The following is an 18,688-nucleotide window of genomic DNA, read 5'->3' as shown; positions in this document are numbered from 1 at the left end:
ACCTCTTTGTCTAAGTATCCATATCTGTATGCCCGTAGGGGCAATCATCATGGAGCTGATCAGCACACATACATGTGATCTACACACAGTTGACTGTACACAGTTTGTGTGTGTGACAGGGGGAACATGACTGTTACACGTGGTGGACATGTCCGAGGCAGTCATCCAGGACCTGGGTGAGAGGGCAACAAGGCATACAACCCCCAGACTGAGCCAAGCTGTCTGTCTATATCCCCTGCTCAGGCAACATTTACGAAGCACCTACTTAGGCATCCATGATGCTGTCATTTTAGGGGGGTCACTAAGTGGCCCACTGATAGCACACGCACGCAACACTGGGAAATCCACCTCTAATAACTGATCTGTAAGCAGCAGTGTTCAACAGGGCGCAGTCCTGGGTCCTCTCCACTGCGTGGAAGCCATTTAAGCACAACACATGTGACTACTGACTGACTGAGGCTAACAGTGTTGGCTGATGCCTTCAAATTGTGAGCACTCATAGGGTCTCGGTGTTATGTCACTACCCTGCAAGGGGTACTGCTCAGCACATGCCTGTTGACACAGTAACGGCCATGGTCTTCATGCATATCTATATGTGATGTCATTTCCATCAGTAAGACCTACATACCTGGTAAGTAGCACATCAGCTGCAACATGTGCTGTACATACACAGGGATGAAAGAACTAGGCACACAGACCTAGAGGTGTATACCTCATATACCTCAGATCACCATGTCACTACAGTGGTATGGCAGGAATCATATGGCATAGCTGAGGGCACAATCACCTGTAAGTGACATACTCAACCTCCAAGTACTTTTCCCTCAGCATGCCAATTACTGAGTGCAATGGCCATTTGGTACTGTACCTTTCCAAGCAGTACTAGCATGTGCACACAACAGTATTGTCCCTCACAAGGACACCTCACTTCTTCAGTATGTGTTCCATGGGGATCGTCTGCACTGAGTGTCATCTTAGCCTCTGGCATACAGACTATTCAGACGTGATCTGTGCCTTGCATACGAGGCACTGTGTGACCCTGCTTGATTGCATATGCTGCCTCTCTGTAGGAGGCATAGTAGATGGATACAGCATTTTAAGATCATTAACCTCTTATGCGAGGTAATACATACTGGTGGGGGAGATTTTCCTAGCAGATATGAACACACCCTATGAAGAGAACCCTGCCTGATGGCAAACAGAGCACCTCAGAACATGCCATCTGCATGACTGGCTGGGCGACCGTCATCCCAACACAGGCCATTAGCTTGTGTCCTCCTCTGACTGGGGCAATATGTGCTGATCCTGTAACTACGGGTATAAAGTACTGTAGGATTGTGAGGGTTGTATGGCCATTATGCTAGTGAAGTTCAAATGTCCTATGGTTCCATAAGATGATGTGAAATGCTCTTAACAGCCTTACACACAAACATGGCTACAATGGGTCTAGCACCATCTTCAATTTCTGAGTACAGGACACTCCAAGGCACACACTTGGTGCAAGTTGGCTGCATATAGTTTAGAACACTTACCTATGTAATGGTATGTCATCCAGGAACAAGGAGATCATAACATCCCTGTACTCCTCCCTTATCAGACCCATAATCGAGTAGAATGCCCCCATTGACATGTAACTTGCCAAGCACATGCAGCAGGTGGAGAGACCACAGAGGTTCCTGACCAGGAAAATTCAGGGTCTCAAACACATGTCCTATACAGATAGGCAAAAAGGCCTGTCCCTCTACTCAGTCTTATAAAGACTGCTCAGAGGTAACCTGTGTCTGGCATACAAAGCCATTTCGGAGCCAGCCTTGATGGAGCTACTGCATATCCATAAGTCAAACTCCGCTCTGGCAATCCGCACGCAAAGCATAAACCTGGTCTGTGACATTAATAGAACTTGCTGGTGGGATAGATGTGTGTCCCAGAGACTCCCCCCATCTGTGGAATAGACTTCCTCTCCATGTTAAGCAGAGTACCTCTCTAGCTCTCTCTAAGAGGAACCTGGACGCCTGGATGGGAAAAGTACAGTTGTGTACACTTACCATAAATGTAGATGTTCGAGGGTATTCACTGTTGCAGTCATCACACTTGGGTTATCTGCCTGCAGGTAGCCCTCAGTCAGCCCGAATACCAAAGACTTAGTATTTCTGCGTTGGTTGCTGTCGCTCCAAGACTGACGTCAAGGGTATAAAAACAGGCAGCCGACGCCATTACATCAGTTTTTCCTGACCCAAGTGTCAGGAGCCCCCCAAATAGGGAGCTAAGTTATGGTGAGAAAACAACAACAGTAAAAAGTAAATACCAATAGCCCTGTAAGGGGTGAGTAATAAACACAGAGAGGAGAGAGAGAGAGAGTCAAGGGGGCTGGAGGGTGGGAAACCAAGACTGCAACAGTGAATACACTCGAACATCTACAAGTGTACACAACTGTAATGTTCTTCATGTTTCACTGTTGCAGTTATCACACTTGGGTTGTTTCCCAAAGCTGAAGAAAGGGTGGAGGCAGTCAAGATGAGTTGGGGCTGGCTAGTATGCCCTGCAGGACTGCTGTGGCAAAACCAGCCCTGGATTTTGGAAAAGATAGGCAGGTGGTAATGCTTGGTGAAGGTGTGTACAGAACTCCAGGTAGCATCTTCCAGAAAGTCCCTGGTAGGGACTCCCCTGAGGAATGCTGTAGAGGTGGAAGTTGCCCTAGTGGAATGTGTTCTGACCCCATGACAGGTTGGATACCCATGGTGTTTGTAGCAGAAATGGATACAATGTGCTATCCATTTGGAAACTGTTTGTTTTGAAATGGCCCTGCCCTCTGCCCCTGGTGCAAAACTGACTAGAAATTGGTCAGATTTCCTGAAGGGCTTAGTCCTGTCAAGGTAGAATCTGAGTTGTCTGTGCACGTCCAAGAAGTGCAGGATCCTCTCCTTTAGTTTGAGGAATAGGGAAGAAAGTTGGCAAATGGACAGATTGGTTGAGAGCCACACTGGACACCACTATAGGCATAAAGGAAGGGTTAGTCCTGAGGGAGACCCTGTCAGCATGAAAAATAATGAAGGGTTCCACAGCCATAAGTGCTTGCAGCTCAGACCCTCTTCTAGCTGAAATGTTTTCCAAGAGAGGAATTTTAACTCTGCTGACGCTGCTGAAAGGGGGGGGGGGTAGAGTGAGCTTTTTCAGTACAAAGTTAAGGTCCCAAGCAGGGGTGGGTGCTCTCCTTGGTGGCCTTAAGTTGTTTGCCCCTCTCAGGAACTGTTTGATGAAAGGGTGAGAGAAGACATGTGGCTCAGTGTTGTAATGAGCTGAGATGGCAGAGGCATGGATCTTAATGGAGGAGAAGGATAGACCTCTGTGGAGTAGATCTTCTAGGTAATCCAGGATTAGAGGTCAGGAGGGCAGTGCTGTGTCCTCTCCTTTAGAGTGAATCCAGGAACAATACATTTTCCACTTATCAGCATAGGATTTCCTTGTACTGGGTCTCCTGGCTTCAAGAATGGCGTCCAGCACCTGCTTGCTTAGGCTGTCTCTGGGGGAGAATTCAAGAAATAAGCCAGGCTACAAGATTCAGGGTTTGCAGTTGCAGATGCAAGATCTGTCCTCCCTGCTGAGTGAGGAGGGGTGGGATCTGGGGTAGGTGCGAGGGTGGCACTGGTGACAGGCTGAGCAGTAGTGGATACCAGTGTTGGCGTGGCCAGTCCGGGGAAATCAGGATTGCCCCTGGTCTGTCCTGTCTTATCTTGAGTAATACTTTTAAGAGAAGAGGCAGAGGGTGGAATTCACAGATTGAGTGGTTTTCCCACTGGAAGGATAGGGCATCCACTTTCCAGGACCTGCTGTGAGATGCCCTGGTGCAGAATTTGCTGAACTGGTGATTGCAGGGGGAGGCAAAGAGGTCCACCTCTGGGGTCCCCCATTTCTAGATTAGAAGGCTGAAGCTGCTGGGTTCTAATTGCCACTCGTGTGGGTCTAGGAGATTTCTGCTCAAGTCTGCCAGAGAGTTTTGCTTGCCTGGCAGGAATTGAGCTTGCAGATGAATATGCATGTCCAAGGCTGTGTTCCACAGGGCCATGCCTAGCCTGCAGAGTGGGTTCCCCCCTGCTTGTTGATGTACCACATAACTGTAGTGTTGTCTGTTTTTATTAGCAGGGGTCCTGGTGAGAGTAGGGATCTGAAAGCGGTCAGAGCGTGCTGAACAGCTAGCATCTCTTTTTGGTTGATGTGCAGATGAATTTAATTTGGGCTCCCGTGGCCCTGAATGCACTTGTCATCCAGGTGTGCCCCCCAGGCATAGTCTGATGCATCTGTGGTTAGGGTCTGGGCAGCGTGGGGTTGAGTAAAGGGAAGTGTCTTGTTGTGGTTGCATACTGCTGCCCACCAAAGAAACTCTGTCCTTAAACAAGGTACAATGGTTTCCAGGTCCCGAGAATGTTGGCACCAAAGACTTTATAAGTACCACTGAAGTTTCCTCATATGCGGTCTGGCATATGGAATTAGTCTAATGCAAGAGGCCATGAACCCTAGGGCCTGCAGGATTTTCCTTGCGGCTTAGCTGGGTTCTGGTGGCCATTTGAGTGAAGTAGCCTGTCAGACAGACTTGTTTTTCTGGAGTAAGGAATGCCATCTGGGATGCTGTGTCGAAGCTTGCTCCCCAGGAATACAATCTTTTGACTGGGGACTAGTACTGATTTCTTTTCGTTGATAATGTACCTCAGGGAGGTTAGAAGGTTAAATGCCAGGTGCTGCAATAGCTTTTCCTGACTGCCTACCTGAATCAGGCAATCTTCCAAGTATGGGTAAATGTGAATTTTTCTGTCTGCAATAGGCAATGGTTGGAGCCAGGCATTTTGTGAAAACTCTAGGAGGAGTGGATAAGCCAAAAAGAAGTGCAGAGAACTGATAATGCATAGATCCTGCCCTGAAACACAGATATTTCCTGCAGGAGTCTCTGATAGGGATGTGCAGATAGGCTTCTTTTAGGTCTAGGGTGGCTAACCAGGCATCTTTGGACAGCTGAAGGGTGAGCATTCTGAATTTTGGTACCACCAGGAAGGTGTTTAGAATGAAAAGTTCAAGGATTGGGCACCAAAACGCCCTCTTTTCTGGGTACCAGAAAAGTCTTGAATAGAACCCTTGACCTATCTGTTTTGCAGGAACAGGTTGAATTGCCCTTATGTAGAGCAGGGACTGAACTTGGTTTTGTACCTCTGCCCACTGATTTGGAGGAAGGTCTGGGAACCCTTTTGGGGCTGGCAGTGAGTGGAAGTAAAATTTGTACCCCTGGGAACAATGTTGAGGACCCATTGGTCTTTGGTGATGGAGGTCCATTTTTTGCACGATGAGCAAGTTTTCCTCCTAGGGGCACAAGCAGTTGGGCCAGAGGTGAGGAGTGGAGTTGAGAAGTCATTGTGAATTCTTTCCGAAAGGGAGTGGCTTAGCACTCTCTGTTTTTGATGTGGAGGCACTCCATTGCTAAGATCTCTGCATACCCCGAGACTGTAATCTGGGGGGTCTGCTTCCCCTGGGTCCAGTTTGAGATGGCCTTGAGGGGGCTGGAAAGGACCAATGTTTCGAGGGGCAATGCCTACTGAATGTAGGAGGCTGCACTTGTACAAATCATTGACTGTCTGCATAAATTTAGCTTTTTCTTCCATCTTTTTTAGAACCTCTTCTGCTTTGGTGCCAAACAGATTGTCCTTATTCAAAGGAGCGCCTAGTAATTTTGATTTGACATGGTCTGACAAGGTCTGTTCCTTAAGCCAAGCATGCCTCCTCAATACAGAACCAGTGACTGCTGCCCTGCAAGATGCTTCTAGGGCATCAAATCCACATTGCAAAGTATGCTTGCTGACCTGGCTTGCAGAATACATAAGCTCTTGTAACTCTATTTTCTGCACAGTCTGCAAAGGTAGATAATTTATGCTTAATAAATTCCATAATATGTTGCTGGTGTTTCAGCATGTGAAACTGGCAATTCAATGCCCTAATGGCGAGAGTTGCAGAAGTGTATACTTTTTTTACCCCATCTGTCTAAAGCTCGGGAATCCCTGTCCGAAGGGGTGGGATTCTTAGCTGTAGTTGCTGTTATACCTTTAGGCCCCTGTGAAATGCCCTCTGGGTCAGCAGTAGGATTTTTTAAAAATAATTTGTGAGAGTCAGGGACTTTGTAGTACCTGTCTGGTTTCCTTGAAGCAGGGAGTAAAGTATCAGGAGTAAGACTGGATTCCATAAAGACATCATCCACAACATCCAGAACTGGAGGTATTGCTAAAGGTCTACGTTGTGGCAAATCTAAAAATTCTCTGAGTCTCTTTTTGGACTGAGGATAGTTTTAACATTCCCAGTGGAAATGCTTTCTTAAAGTATGCAGGGTTTCACCAAAAGAAAAATCCTCTGGAAGGGAAGCAGAGAGTATGGATTCCTCTGCATCTGAATCCTCATAAGCAGATAAAGGCATGTCTTCATATTCAAAAACCTCAGAGTCGTCGGACTCTTGGTCTGTTAGAGCTGATGGGGACAGGTCTCTTTCTGTTAGTAGTGGAAGGCTGGCTTCCCCTAATCAGCATAATCAGGTGTTCTACAATTTTAAGCATTTGATGTTGTGGCAAGGAAGCAGGTGCTTGAGTTTGGGTCGTCGACTTTTTAAGCGTACCTCGTACTCTTGGCCTTAGAAACTCGGTAGTTTTAGTCAGAACTGAAGATGCAAAAGAAGTCATCAGTTTGTGTCGAAGATTGGTAGTGCGAAGAAATGGCTCCTGACCCATCCAAGGTAGAGACATCTGCAGGTTCTGTAGTCAAAGAAAGGTCTCGCGGCATACAGGTCTCCGAATGGGTCTTGGTAGCAGCCTGCGAATCCATCGAAGCGGACATTAGGGGATGCGAAAGCGCCTCACTGAATACCGGCAAACTGGCGACTAGCTTAATGGAAGCATCTTCGGCAGTTTTGGACATATGCAGTCTATCTCTGTCTTTATCCTTACATTTTTTTGGAAGATAGGTAGTCGGATGGCTTACCGAAGCCACTTCGGAATACGGAGATCGAGAGCGAAAGTATTTAGCGACAATAAGGGCCTGGCGACAAATAGTTCGGGCGTTGAACAAAGCACAAAACTGACAACGAGGTAAGTCGTGGGGTGGGCATAAACAGGTGACGCAGTAAGAATGGAAATCTCGGTGTGGTATTTGCTTTCCACAGGCAAGACAATTGTTAACTTTTTCTGACATTGGTTAGAGCAAGAAAAAAGGATCCCGATGGGCTACTTAGCTTTAGAAGACTTCAGGATGATTTAATTCGGAAACGAAAACTCAGGTAGCGGCCAACCGGCACTCATGCGAACTGCTTCTGCTTCGGGCACCTCTGCAAGAAAGACTGATGTAATGACGTCGGCTGCCTGTTTTTATACCCCCTTGACGACCTGACTTCACTCCTGGAGCGACAGCAACAGACGGAGAAATACTAAGTCTCTGGTATTTGGGCCGACTGAGGGCTACCTGCAGGTAGATAACCCAAGTGTGATGACTGCAACAGTGAAACACAGAGAACATCAGAAAATACACCCCTTGAATCCCACCTGTCCCTCTGCTGGACAGGGGAAACAGGTGCTGACTTTGTGGGAACATGGGTGAAATTCTTGGCTAGGCTTACAAGGGCCTCTGGGCCAATGGGCCTAGCTTATGAACCTATGAACCTATCCTTACTCTCTCTATATTCCACACTGATCAGGATCATCATAGAATACACTGCCTCCTACAAGATGCATCTCTCTAGGGGAGCATACATTTTAACTGACCGCATAAACAGTTGAGCTAGTGCAACAGAGCAAAAAACAGCTACTTGACAAGTGGTGTCTCTATGTTACAGATTGCATTACAGTGGGGATTGGTGAATATGCTCTTTCTCCAGTGTAGAGTGATCTCACAGTTGGAATATGTAACTGACAAGGGATGTGGTGGGCTTGTCCCCTGCAAAAAAGATTTTTCATTTATTTTTCGATCCTTTGTGGGACAATGTTATGTGTACTTTATGAGCTGTCGTCGATGGCCATGGGAATGAGATTTGTGTTGTTGATCATAATATATGCTCCTGTTACCAGACATGTTAGGCAGTTGGCGAGACCCAACGGTTTCTAGCAAAAAGGATCATGCCAAAAAGATCTATGATATCAGCAGAGGCTGGAGGCTTGGTCCCTGTATTCATTGCTGTTTCACCCATCAGTTCAGTCTGAGGACAACATAAGAGGGAATCCCAGCAGCTACCCAATGCAGAAATCTTCCAAAGTCAAATTAGTTTAATGAATGGCAACACAAGAAATGCACCTTGAAAATAATCAATAGAAAGAATACAGAAAGTCAAATAAAGTACCATAAAAAAATAAAACAACGGAACACCTTAAAGGTTATATATTTCAGATGCCTAAGTCAGTGCAAGGAAGCAGGAAATGTTAAATGTTGTTGGGATACGGAGATGTAAAATGACAAACAAAATAAAAAGGGAAGTTCTTTATAGACATTTAGTGAAACCCATTACAGAGCAATGTACAAAAGTTTTTTAACCAGTATTACAACATCTATATACAAAGCTGGAGCTGGTCAAAGATGGGTCATGACAATGATGCACAACTTGCAGAAAAACTCATAAGGAGAAACTAAAAAACAAACTGTATGCTCTCAGAGAAAGGAGAAAGAAAAAAATAGAACAGAAAATTTCAAACACCTTCAAGAAGGTCATAAATGTAGGAGAGCAGAACTATTTGGAAAATGAACTCTTCATAGCAAAAGATGACACAACTTGAAAATAAGATGGACCAATTCAGATTATGTAAGAAAAATAATTCTGGATACATTTAACACCCTTCCACAAATGATTATGGATTATGATCTGTGAATCGATTAATTGTGGCTTGGAATAGATGCAACATTGTCCTGACAACAGGTGAAGGAAGAAGTAACATGCAAGTTAAACTTAGAATGGCAGCTTATCCATGGGGCAGAATAAAAGTAGGCTAGGTGGATGTATGCAACCCTTACCTGCCACTGCTTTATGTTTCTAGAAACCCATAGACATTACAATTACAGCAGCTGAAATATTTTCGACTGTCATGGTGGAGTATAGCAGCGGCTTTCAGAAGTTACCTGATGAACGATGGCAGTAACTTACTAAAACAAAAGCCCTTAATCTAGCTTTACAATCAAACTAGTTTGACATGTACACACCAAACAAAACACTGCACAGGTTTCCTCAAAATCATATAACCATCTTACCAGTTCTTCTCTGTAAGGATGGTGTGGGAGAGCTGAGGTCGAGGCATAGACATGACCTGACTCCTCATCTTGCTGACCAAAGACTGGAAAGAGGGGTGACCTTTGTAACCAGGAAGTAAAGAGAATACTGGAGTACCACCTGCACCTGTGAAAATACGTAAAAACATTAGTATTTCATACGTTTAGCAGACTACTACATGGTTTAAATGCACAGGATTCTGTTCAATCGCTTTTAAAAGTTAATATAAAATTACCTCTTTCACAATGCGGCAAACATGCAGTCTACCCTTGTAACCAAAATTTAAAACAAAGTTACTAGAAGGAATAGTAATACTGTTTTATTTTGTCAAACTGTATAAAATGGACAGGAAAAATCCTGAACACTAAGATTCACTTTTCACTGTGTTATAAACAGCCAAAGAACAGTTTTGAAAAGTTATTCATCTAACAACATATCCTCGAATAATTGTCTGGTACTGGGTGGAATATTCCTTATATCAGGGAGATGTAAAAAAAAAATGCCAGAGAGAGATTCAAAATGGTCAGTCTCTCTCCTTGCAAGTACTGCTCTCACTGCATTCTTATTCTCAAAAATACTTTCATTCTGAAATCACACTGCATATAGATTCAGTTCTTTTCACTGAAGAGAAAAAAATGCAGTTTAATTACTGCACCTAACAACTTCAGGAAGAATCACAGGTTATTTACTGCACCTACCACAACTCTGGATCCTCAAGACAGTATGAATCAATAAAGACAAGCAAGGGCTTTCTGATAACAGGTGATCAGTTTCTGTAAAGGTCCACTCTTCTACTTTCTGAAATATCATACAGCGGTCAGATGACAAGCCAGAAAAGATGAGGGATCGCTCCTTACTCATTTATTTCACACAAAAAAGGGGGACAAAATGCAAAGGAGGGATGAAGTCACCTATGACTACCTTTAAGTAGAGAAAACTACATCAAAATAAGTCACGACCTAGGAATGGAGGAAGTGTCATGGCCTTCCTGACAGGTCCGAAATTAAATGGAGTTACAGCAAGTCGAATGTTAATAACCTACTCTCTTCTCTGGGCTTTCTGCTCAGCAGGAGAATTTTCTGCAGGATTAGTAGTAAGCTATTTGCTCATAAGGGAGATGGAACAAGTATGTTAACATCCTGTTGTCTGAAATACACACTACTCATGGACTTGAATGTCCCACTGACAATGGTTAACAAACATGATGACAGGGTTTAAGGGTGCAGCAGCCTAAATACCCTAAACTGCACACTCCTTTGAAAGAAGAAACACGAGCTTTTACCACAATGCAACTCTTAGCAATGATGTGACTGACATTTGGACACAATTTGCACTCTGATAACAGTTTCTTGATTTCTCTTAGCAAAGGAGACAAACTACTGTTCTGGCATAACAAATGGGCAAAATAGAGAAAATAATACATGACTGTCAATACCCTGTGCCCCACTAACTGCTTGAATAGGCTCTGATGTCCCATGAACCTGTAAAAGATAAAGCAGGTTATCAGAAAACGGCAGGGATGGATGCCCTAATAAAACCCAATCAGAAATGAATTATACTGGAAGGCAAACAAGAAGTTATGTACTCACCATAATGTTTGATATATGTAGTCCATCTTGCCTCACATTCTTACCCGTGGGTTCGGAGCCAAACCTCGGCTCCGATTCGGCCATACTCTAGCTTGAAGTCTTTCAACTGGCTGGGCTAAGAGGTATCCCATGCTGCACTGCTCCCTTTCCCCAGATCTTGTTTGCTGCAAGCTCAATCACTCACCCTCCATACATATAACACATACAGAAGGAAGAACATTCCAACAATAAAAGGAGTACTGAAACCAGACCTAACCTCAAGGTCCTCCAGGATGGGGGAAGGAGGGGGGGGGCTAAGAAAGAATGTGAGGCGACATGGATCGAACGTTATGGTGAGTACATAACTTCTTGGCTATTATATCCTTGGCAGGACTTATCTCATAGTTAAAGCTACTGCAGCATTGATCAATATGAAGAACATCTGCAAACATTTAGCTGGGTTGACAATCGACATCATGCAAGTTAAAGACAAGCCGAAACATGTCTAGCAACATTCCCCTGAAAGAACAGGGAAATTAAGAACTGAAGTGCTACCACCTAGACAGAGCCTGACTAACGAATGCACGTGTTGAAACCCCTAAACTATAAAATTAGCCAAAACCAATCTAACTTCTCTGAGCCATGAAGAGGGATGAGTAAAGTTCTCTTTAGCTCTTAAGCTAGTACATGTTTGATGGTATCTTTGGAATAAAGAAACAAGGACTGGTCTGAAGGTAGGGGTTTTCATAAGAACTGGCCAAGCAATTCTAGGATATGTCCCTCTTAACCATGTCCATGACTTAGTCATCTCAAGTGATGGCAACTCAAGACAACATTAGGGAAAATAAAGCTGTGTAAAAGCATATTCTCCACAACAGTACATGCCTTTTAATGGCACACATTTGGCTGCGGTTTCAATACCTATACATGGGAATTAAATGCATGTAAACATCAGTCCTGAACATTGGTGTAAGGCAACTGTTACTGTTTTTGTGACTACCTGTCTCCATATACAAAATAGGAAGGAGGTGGGGGGTTGATGGTGATCAGTCCCCTCTATCTTGACTAAATTCTTTCACATGCAGAGGATATCAGCATGATGGGAGACCAAATTCTTCTTTTAGACTACGGAAGTCGTGAACAAATACACTTGTCTTATGTCTCTGGATTACAAGCCATGATTCCTCCAGGCATCAGCATGCTACTTGCCCTCCTGTGGCTGTGCCAGCTTGGTAGACAGGAGACAGGTGAAGCCATTCTAGAAGTCCTAAAAGTAAGATATGAAAGAAAGATAATATTTCTGTCCAAGAGGTAAATGAAAAACCCTCCCTCCAAAGCACAACCAACTTAGAAGGTATACAAATAAAAGGAAGGAAAAAAAAGGCACATTTTCCCTTTTCTCCTACCTAGAAAAAAAAAGGTTCTCAAAATAGTCAGTCTACCTTCCATCCCATCACAGGTGTGAGGGAGTAAAAGTGAGGGGGAATATGGGTGAAAGCCTGCACTATGGTAGTAATCTTATTTGAACACCTACTCTTATGGTAAGTATACTCACACAATTGTCCTGCATTCATCACAGGTCTCACTACTGCAAAACTATTTCAAATCCTTGGACAGAGTACTAAAGCAGCTAGCTATGCTGGCAGAAGCCTGGCCTCACACCCAAGGAAGAGTGCAGCCCAGGGAATATAGTGGCAAATCCTACCATGCTTCTACACTTATGTTCAATCTGCAGTTCTTCGTGAAAGTGTGGACACTGGTACAAGCAGCTACTCACATTTATCCTGAGCATAGACATTTTTTTGAGAAAGCTGCTGTGGTGGCTGCTGCCCTCAGACAGTCCGAGACTGTTTGCCCTTACAGTGTTTTTCCGTGAAGTACATATGAGAAAACAATACAGGTTAGTCAGCCATTTAGAATGTGTCTGTCTGAAACATGTTTGCCCTGTTTAAAAGGAAAAAGGAAACAAATAGTTGAACCCTTTTGCTTGAAGTCTCTGTTTCAGCAAATTATGTTCATACCTACTTGAAGCAAACATGCTCTCCCCTTTGTTTTGAGACCAGGGATAAAATGCTGCTAGTTGAAATATTTGACACAAAGGCAATGCTCTACTTCTGGTATGAAGGAGGTATTAGTTCTACAGTTTATCATGTCCTTGTGGAACATTACACAGTTCTTTGCACATTGGGGCCCAAAGTACAGGGAATCTATTAGCAGAGGTAATAGCCACCAAGAAGTGTGTCCCCCATAACAAAAAATTAAGAGCAGCAAAGATGATTGCTTCTAAAGTGACCAAGGTTGCCCCCCTCCCCCATAAACAATGATGAGGAAAAGGTATCATGTGGGTTTTAGATGTATACAATCTGTTATAAATGAAAGGTGCACGTTAACAGATTTATGAGGTAAGAAGATGGAGGCCCTGGCGTGAGACCAGGTCCCACTCCTTCATGGCCAATCTGCATACCAGGTATGACTGTAAACCTCGCTGCTTATGTATGGGATCACCATGGTGGTGGTTACTACCCTTAAAGTGCCAGATGCTGCACGGTTTTAAAAATTTGTAAGGCAAAGATTAGGGCCATCATTTCTTTCATTTTTCCATGTCTTCCCATCAAACTAATGTTTCACATCCCCTGACCATTCTGAAGAGCCATGTGCTCTATCCCAAACCAACTTGCAAGTGTCTAGGTACTGCCTAGTGTCACTGTGGGCATTCCTGGGGTGGTAATGCTGCCTGTAGATTGCTGGCATTTGCTTTGGCCTTGTCTTAGTCATGTGCCATGTCCCTCATAGTTACTGCATTGCTACCAGTTGAGTAGACTCCTTATTGCTGAATTCCCTCTTTAATCAAACTGAACATTTTCTCCAAAGGATGCCAAATGTCACCAACGGAAATTCTTGCGGCTTCTTTTATTTTCCTTGTATGTAGTACGGCCAAGACAACCATCAATGCAGACAGTGACATGAAGGCCAGTGCATTCAGAAAGATCCTTGCCATCATGCACATGTTTTAAGCCACTGGGCAAATGATCTCTCATATGGAACACTTCTCTTGAGGCAGAAACTACTTGCTTGCATTCATGTCTAGCAATGACCCAAGAAGGTCTCTGAGGTTGCTGGAGGTATATGAAGGTAGGTTCAGGGAGACTCTCAAACAGGCAAGGCAGTGGATGGCATTCCTCTAGTGTGGTTGCTTAGCTCAGTCATATAGAAAGGGGTAAATGTGTTACCATCTTGGTTCTGAGGTGGGCAAATATTGAGTCTAAGCATTGACTGAACAGTATTGACATGGTGAAAAAGACAAACCAGAGAGGTAAACTGGTAATATTTTTGCCTGCTTGAAAATGGAGGAACAGCCAGTGGTCTTTGTTATGTGTTCCTTGTTTCTGGGGTAAGCCTCTTTTTGCCTGAAGTTTTGTAAGCTGTGCACTCAAGCTCTTGCCAGAAACAGATTTGATCTGCTTCTGCTAGATTTAACTCCTTTTTTTTTCAGTTCCTTCAAACATCAGGGAAATGTGTTTTATTTACATAAACTGTCATTTAATATTGGGCACTTTTTTGCTGATTTTAATACACATTGATAAATGATCGCAACTTGGTTTAACAGTATTTGGAGGCCATCTTGGCACACTGACAGTGATTACTTTGCGATAGATGTGAGTCTGTTGCTATTCTACATGATCATATTACTGCTGATCTAGCAGTAAGTTGTATTCTGAATGGCTGTTGCAATTTTCTAATATACACTGTATTGTTCTGAGCACAGCAGCACTCTGCTCTATGCCACTGTAGGCAATGCTGTACAGTAACCGGTTAGTACTTTTTAGAAGTCACCCTTTTAGTGACTGGACAGACTCAGTGGGTGTTTGGCTGTTGGCTAGTGTGCTCATTTTCTGAAAGGTGTGCAACACTGCTTAGTCTCAGGAAGTTTAGAAACTGGCATGTGCTCAAAGACGATGAGCTTCTACTTTGAAAAGAATGGATCAGTCTATTACAAGTGATGTAATCTGGAGGCATCCATCTCATCTAATAGAGACTGCATGTAAGCATCATAGACTACCACCTTCATCTCATCGCAAATGCACTAAACTGCCTATATTCAATACCACAGCACCATGCTCACACACAGTAAAGGGTTATCGGGAGGTAGACTACACAGTCCAATACCTGAAGTTCCATGCATAAAATCAGTACTGTCTTAGTAACTGGTGACTCTACCAACAAACACCGACTCCACACTTAGTACTGGATGAAGGCAGGGTCACAGTCAGTTGTCTTTCTGGTACCCGGATCCATGATATCACAGGGCCTCTAAAGTTTGTTTCACCAGACAAATATGAACGTGAACTAGTCTCAACATGTACAACCTGATGGATGTGCACAAAAACATGTTGGATATCACTGTGTGTGTGTCCAGTACAGGCAAGACATTGGCTATGGGTGGATGTTTTCCTTCACCCAGAATGATATCTTTATACAAGGAAAAACATGACTGGTTTCAACAAGTAGCTTAGTAACTCTCGTCATTGTAGGAATTTTTGGTATGCGACAGCGTGGGACAAGACTGACAAGTCCAGCTTGCTTTGCTCAGTACAGCCTGCAATTCTCATTCCATGGCTTCCACATTCTGGCTAAAGCTTCTGCTGCCCACAAAATACCCCTTTTGTAGGTAGAATCCGTTGTTGACTGTGAACATCTTATATGTCTGTAATAAAATAAAAAGTAATGGCCACAGTAGTTTATTTTAACCCTCTTATATACACATGTATACTTGCAAAACAGAAATATGACTATCAATTACATGCACTTTTAGTTTGTTCACCTCAGATGTCTGACTATGATCAAATGAATAGATAGATAAACAATGGCCACAGTTGCTACATTTCAGTTCACTGCTATCAGATGTCCACAGTGCAAGCCAGTGCAACACACATACACACACACAAACACATGCAGACACAAACGCACACACCTCCTAGAAATATCATCATTCAGGTTGGCTGGTAGTAGACGTGCCGAATTTAAGAATTAAAAACAAAAAATCTTAAAAGCTCAGAGTTCAGTTTTGTCTGCAAGTCACTCTACACTCTTTCGATTTTGATGTGTAATGCCTCTGGCCTCAGTAGCCTGAGCTAAAGGGAAAGGCTGCTTACTTCAACTAGCAGCCCAAGATGTCCCCAGTAGTACATCACTTGTAAAACCCTAAAATGGAAAAATGAACAGAATCACCTTATTTCTCCTGTGTGTGTGTGCATGTATATATATATATATATATATATATATATATATATATATATATATATATACACACACACACATTGATCTAGGACATTTGCTCAAATGAGCAAACGTCCGAATCCATAACAACAGAACACACTAACGAAAGCACTTTTATCGAAAAAGCACTTTTGTTAAAGCGTGTTACAAAACCCCCCCCACTGCATTAATGTTTTAGCAGGGGTGGGTTGAAGCCTCCATGTGTGGGGGGGGGGGCTGTGCCCCTCACACCCATTACTTTAATAGTCTCCCTCCAAGACTACATTAGGGGAAAATGGAATTTTCCCTTATCCGCAACATAGTACGGCCAAAAGCACTTCTGCGTAAGTATGCCCGGCCGTTTGGGTTTCGGACATCATTCGAGCAAACGTCCTAGTCCCATTTATATACACACACATATATATATATATCTACACATACATAAGCACACACACAAATATATACACACACCCACACACATATATATATATATATATATATATATATATATATATATATATATATATATATATATATATAATATTTGTGTGTGTGTGTGTGTGTGAGTACGTATATAAAATCTATATAGCTACACACACACACATGCACGCAAGTAAACACACACATCTAGATAAATGCTGAGCTGTTTTAGTCCGCCAATTCATTTATTTTAATAGCAATGGAACTTTGTGTATACATTTGTGATTTATTTGCCTTTGTTAACTGGGTTAGTCCACTGGGCTGGGGGCCCATTTTCAGTGGAGACCCGAAGAGAAATGTAATTGTTTATATCTCAGAACTGGTTTTAATGACACTGTCTGGTTCAAGCCTGGGAACATATCCGCACATAAGGGTATAATCCATTCATATTCTTTAATTTATAGTTTATTTATGCTGGTTTAGTAGTAATAGAGGAAATAATAGTGACAATGGATATCAAGAGCCACCATCAGAAAATTACTAATCACTTTTCAGTGTGATGCCGAATATATATGGTATTGATGCAATGAGGGAATTACTAAAGAATGAATATACAGGAATACATGTTAAAACATTATGTGAACTGTTGGAAATCGTACTTAATTATTTTGTATTTGATAAGAAAATTTACCATCAAGTATCGGGTGTAGCAATGGGTACTCCCCATTACTAACACCTATGGCAATCTGTTGTTGGATAAGTGGGAAAATCAGTACATTTACAATGGTCCAGAACAATATTCTAAGAAAAATAGTTGCTTTAGAAGATTTGTGGATGATGTGTTTTTTTTTATGGCACGGTGGCAGGAATGAGTTAAGAGTCTTGTTTAAACTACTTAATTTCTTAACGATTTATAATGACTTGTTCAGAGATTACTGAAAATTTTCTTGATCTTACTACGTATCATGGGACTGATATACATACAACGGTTTTTAGGAAGCCTACACATAGGAACAAATTTCTACACTACAGTAGTGTGCATGCTCCACATGTTTTTAATGGTATTACTAAAGGACAATTTGCAAGAATACGTAGATTAAACACAAAAACTGATAATTGTAGGCAACAGCTACAAGAATTAAAATATGAATTTATTAATAGGGGTTATGATGAAGAGAGTTTAGAGAAAGAAACTGAGTATGTATTAAGATCCAGAGAGGATATTATTAAACCTTATTTTGGCAGAAATATTATGAATTTGTTAGATAAACATGATACACAAACGGATATAAATAAACTATGTTTTGTGACCACTTTAAATAGAGCTACACCTGAAATAAAGAAAAATATTAATAACTGGTTTATTTTAACATCTGAGTTATGTACACAAATTGATACTGCCCCTAATTATGCTATAAAGATATGCATACTATTAATAGAACTGTAGTGATTAAAAATGGAACTGTACCCTGTTATAGCTGCTGCAATTTTATAAATAAGGATACTTCTCTTGTACATCCATTGACAAGAAAAAATATACTTTTCACAGCTCTGTAACATGTATTACTACAAATATACACACACACACACATATATATATATATATATATATATATATATATATATATATAAATAAACACACACACAATCAAGTCCATTGCGGTGCATTTCATACTGGGCTTTGAAACTTGTCCATATCATGTGACATAAAAATGGGAATTAGACTTAGCAACTGGAACGGTCTCTGCAAAATGTTTGACCTGTGGGATGTCTGGAACATTTCCTGGAATGGAATCAGAATTTTGAACACATTCTGGTATGGAAACCGTGTCTGATTCATTCTCTGATTTGAAGTCTGCACCACAGAAACAATGTTGTGATGGTGATGATTCTGGTACAAGAAGATGTCTACTGTTCCTCCTACATTCCACACCCTCGGAATACACCAGGTAGGATCTTGACTTGGCACAGATGCCTGTAATCTGTCCAATTTGATCAAAACCTTTCATTGTCTGGATTTGTACGGTCTCTCCTTCCCTCAATGGACGAAGTAATCTGCTCAATCTGTCAACTAAATTTCTGGATGTTTCTTAACCAATTGAGCCTTGATGGTTTTATTACTCTTAGGTTTAGGCTTCAGTAAACTGGAAGTAATGGGTAGCATAGTTCGTTT

The 18,688-nt window shown here is 42.4% G+C and overlaps 1 protein-coding gene across 2 annotated transcripts in view; it reads right to left on the bottom strand.

Moving 5' to 3' along the window:
- The window catches only part of SMG9 (SMG9 nonsense mediated mRNA decay factor), a 684,281-nt gene that overhangs the window by 146,042 nt on the left and 519,551 nt on the right, over nt 1-18,688 (bottom strand). For both annotated transcript variants that reach the window (XM_044080557.1, XM_044080556.1), the window contains exon 12: nt 9,253-9,397. In XM_044080557.1, the coding sequence (XP_043936492.1) occupies nt 9,253-9,397 (145 nt within the window). The remainder of the gene's footprint in view (nt 1-9,252; nt 9,398-18,688) is intronic.

Source organism: Protopterus annectens, chromosome 8.part0, assembly GCF_019279795.1.
Source record: "Protopterus annectens isolate FY-2018-M chromosome 8.part0, PAN1.0, whole genome shotgun sequence".
Taxonomy (NCBI): domain Eukaryota; kingdom Metazoa; phylum Chordata; order Ceratodontiformes; family Protopteridae; genus Protopterus; species Protopterus annectens.
Note: the sequence above shows the minus strand (reverse complement) of the source record. Positions and strands in the feature narration are given on the sequence as shown.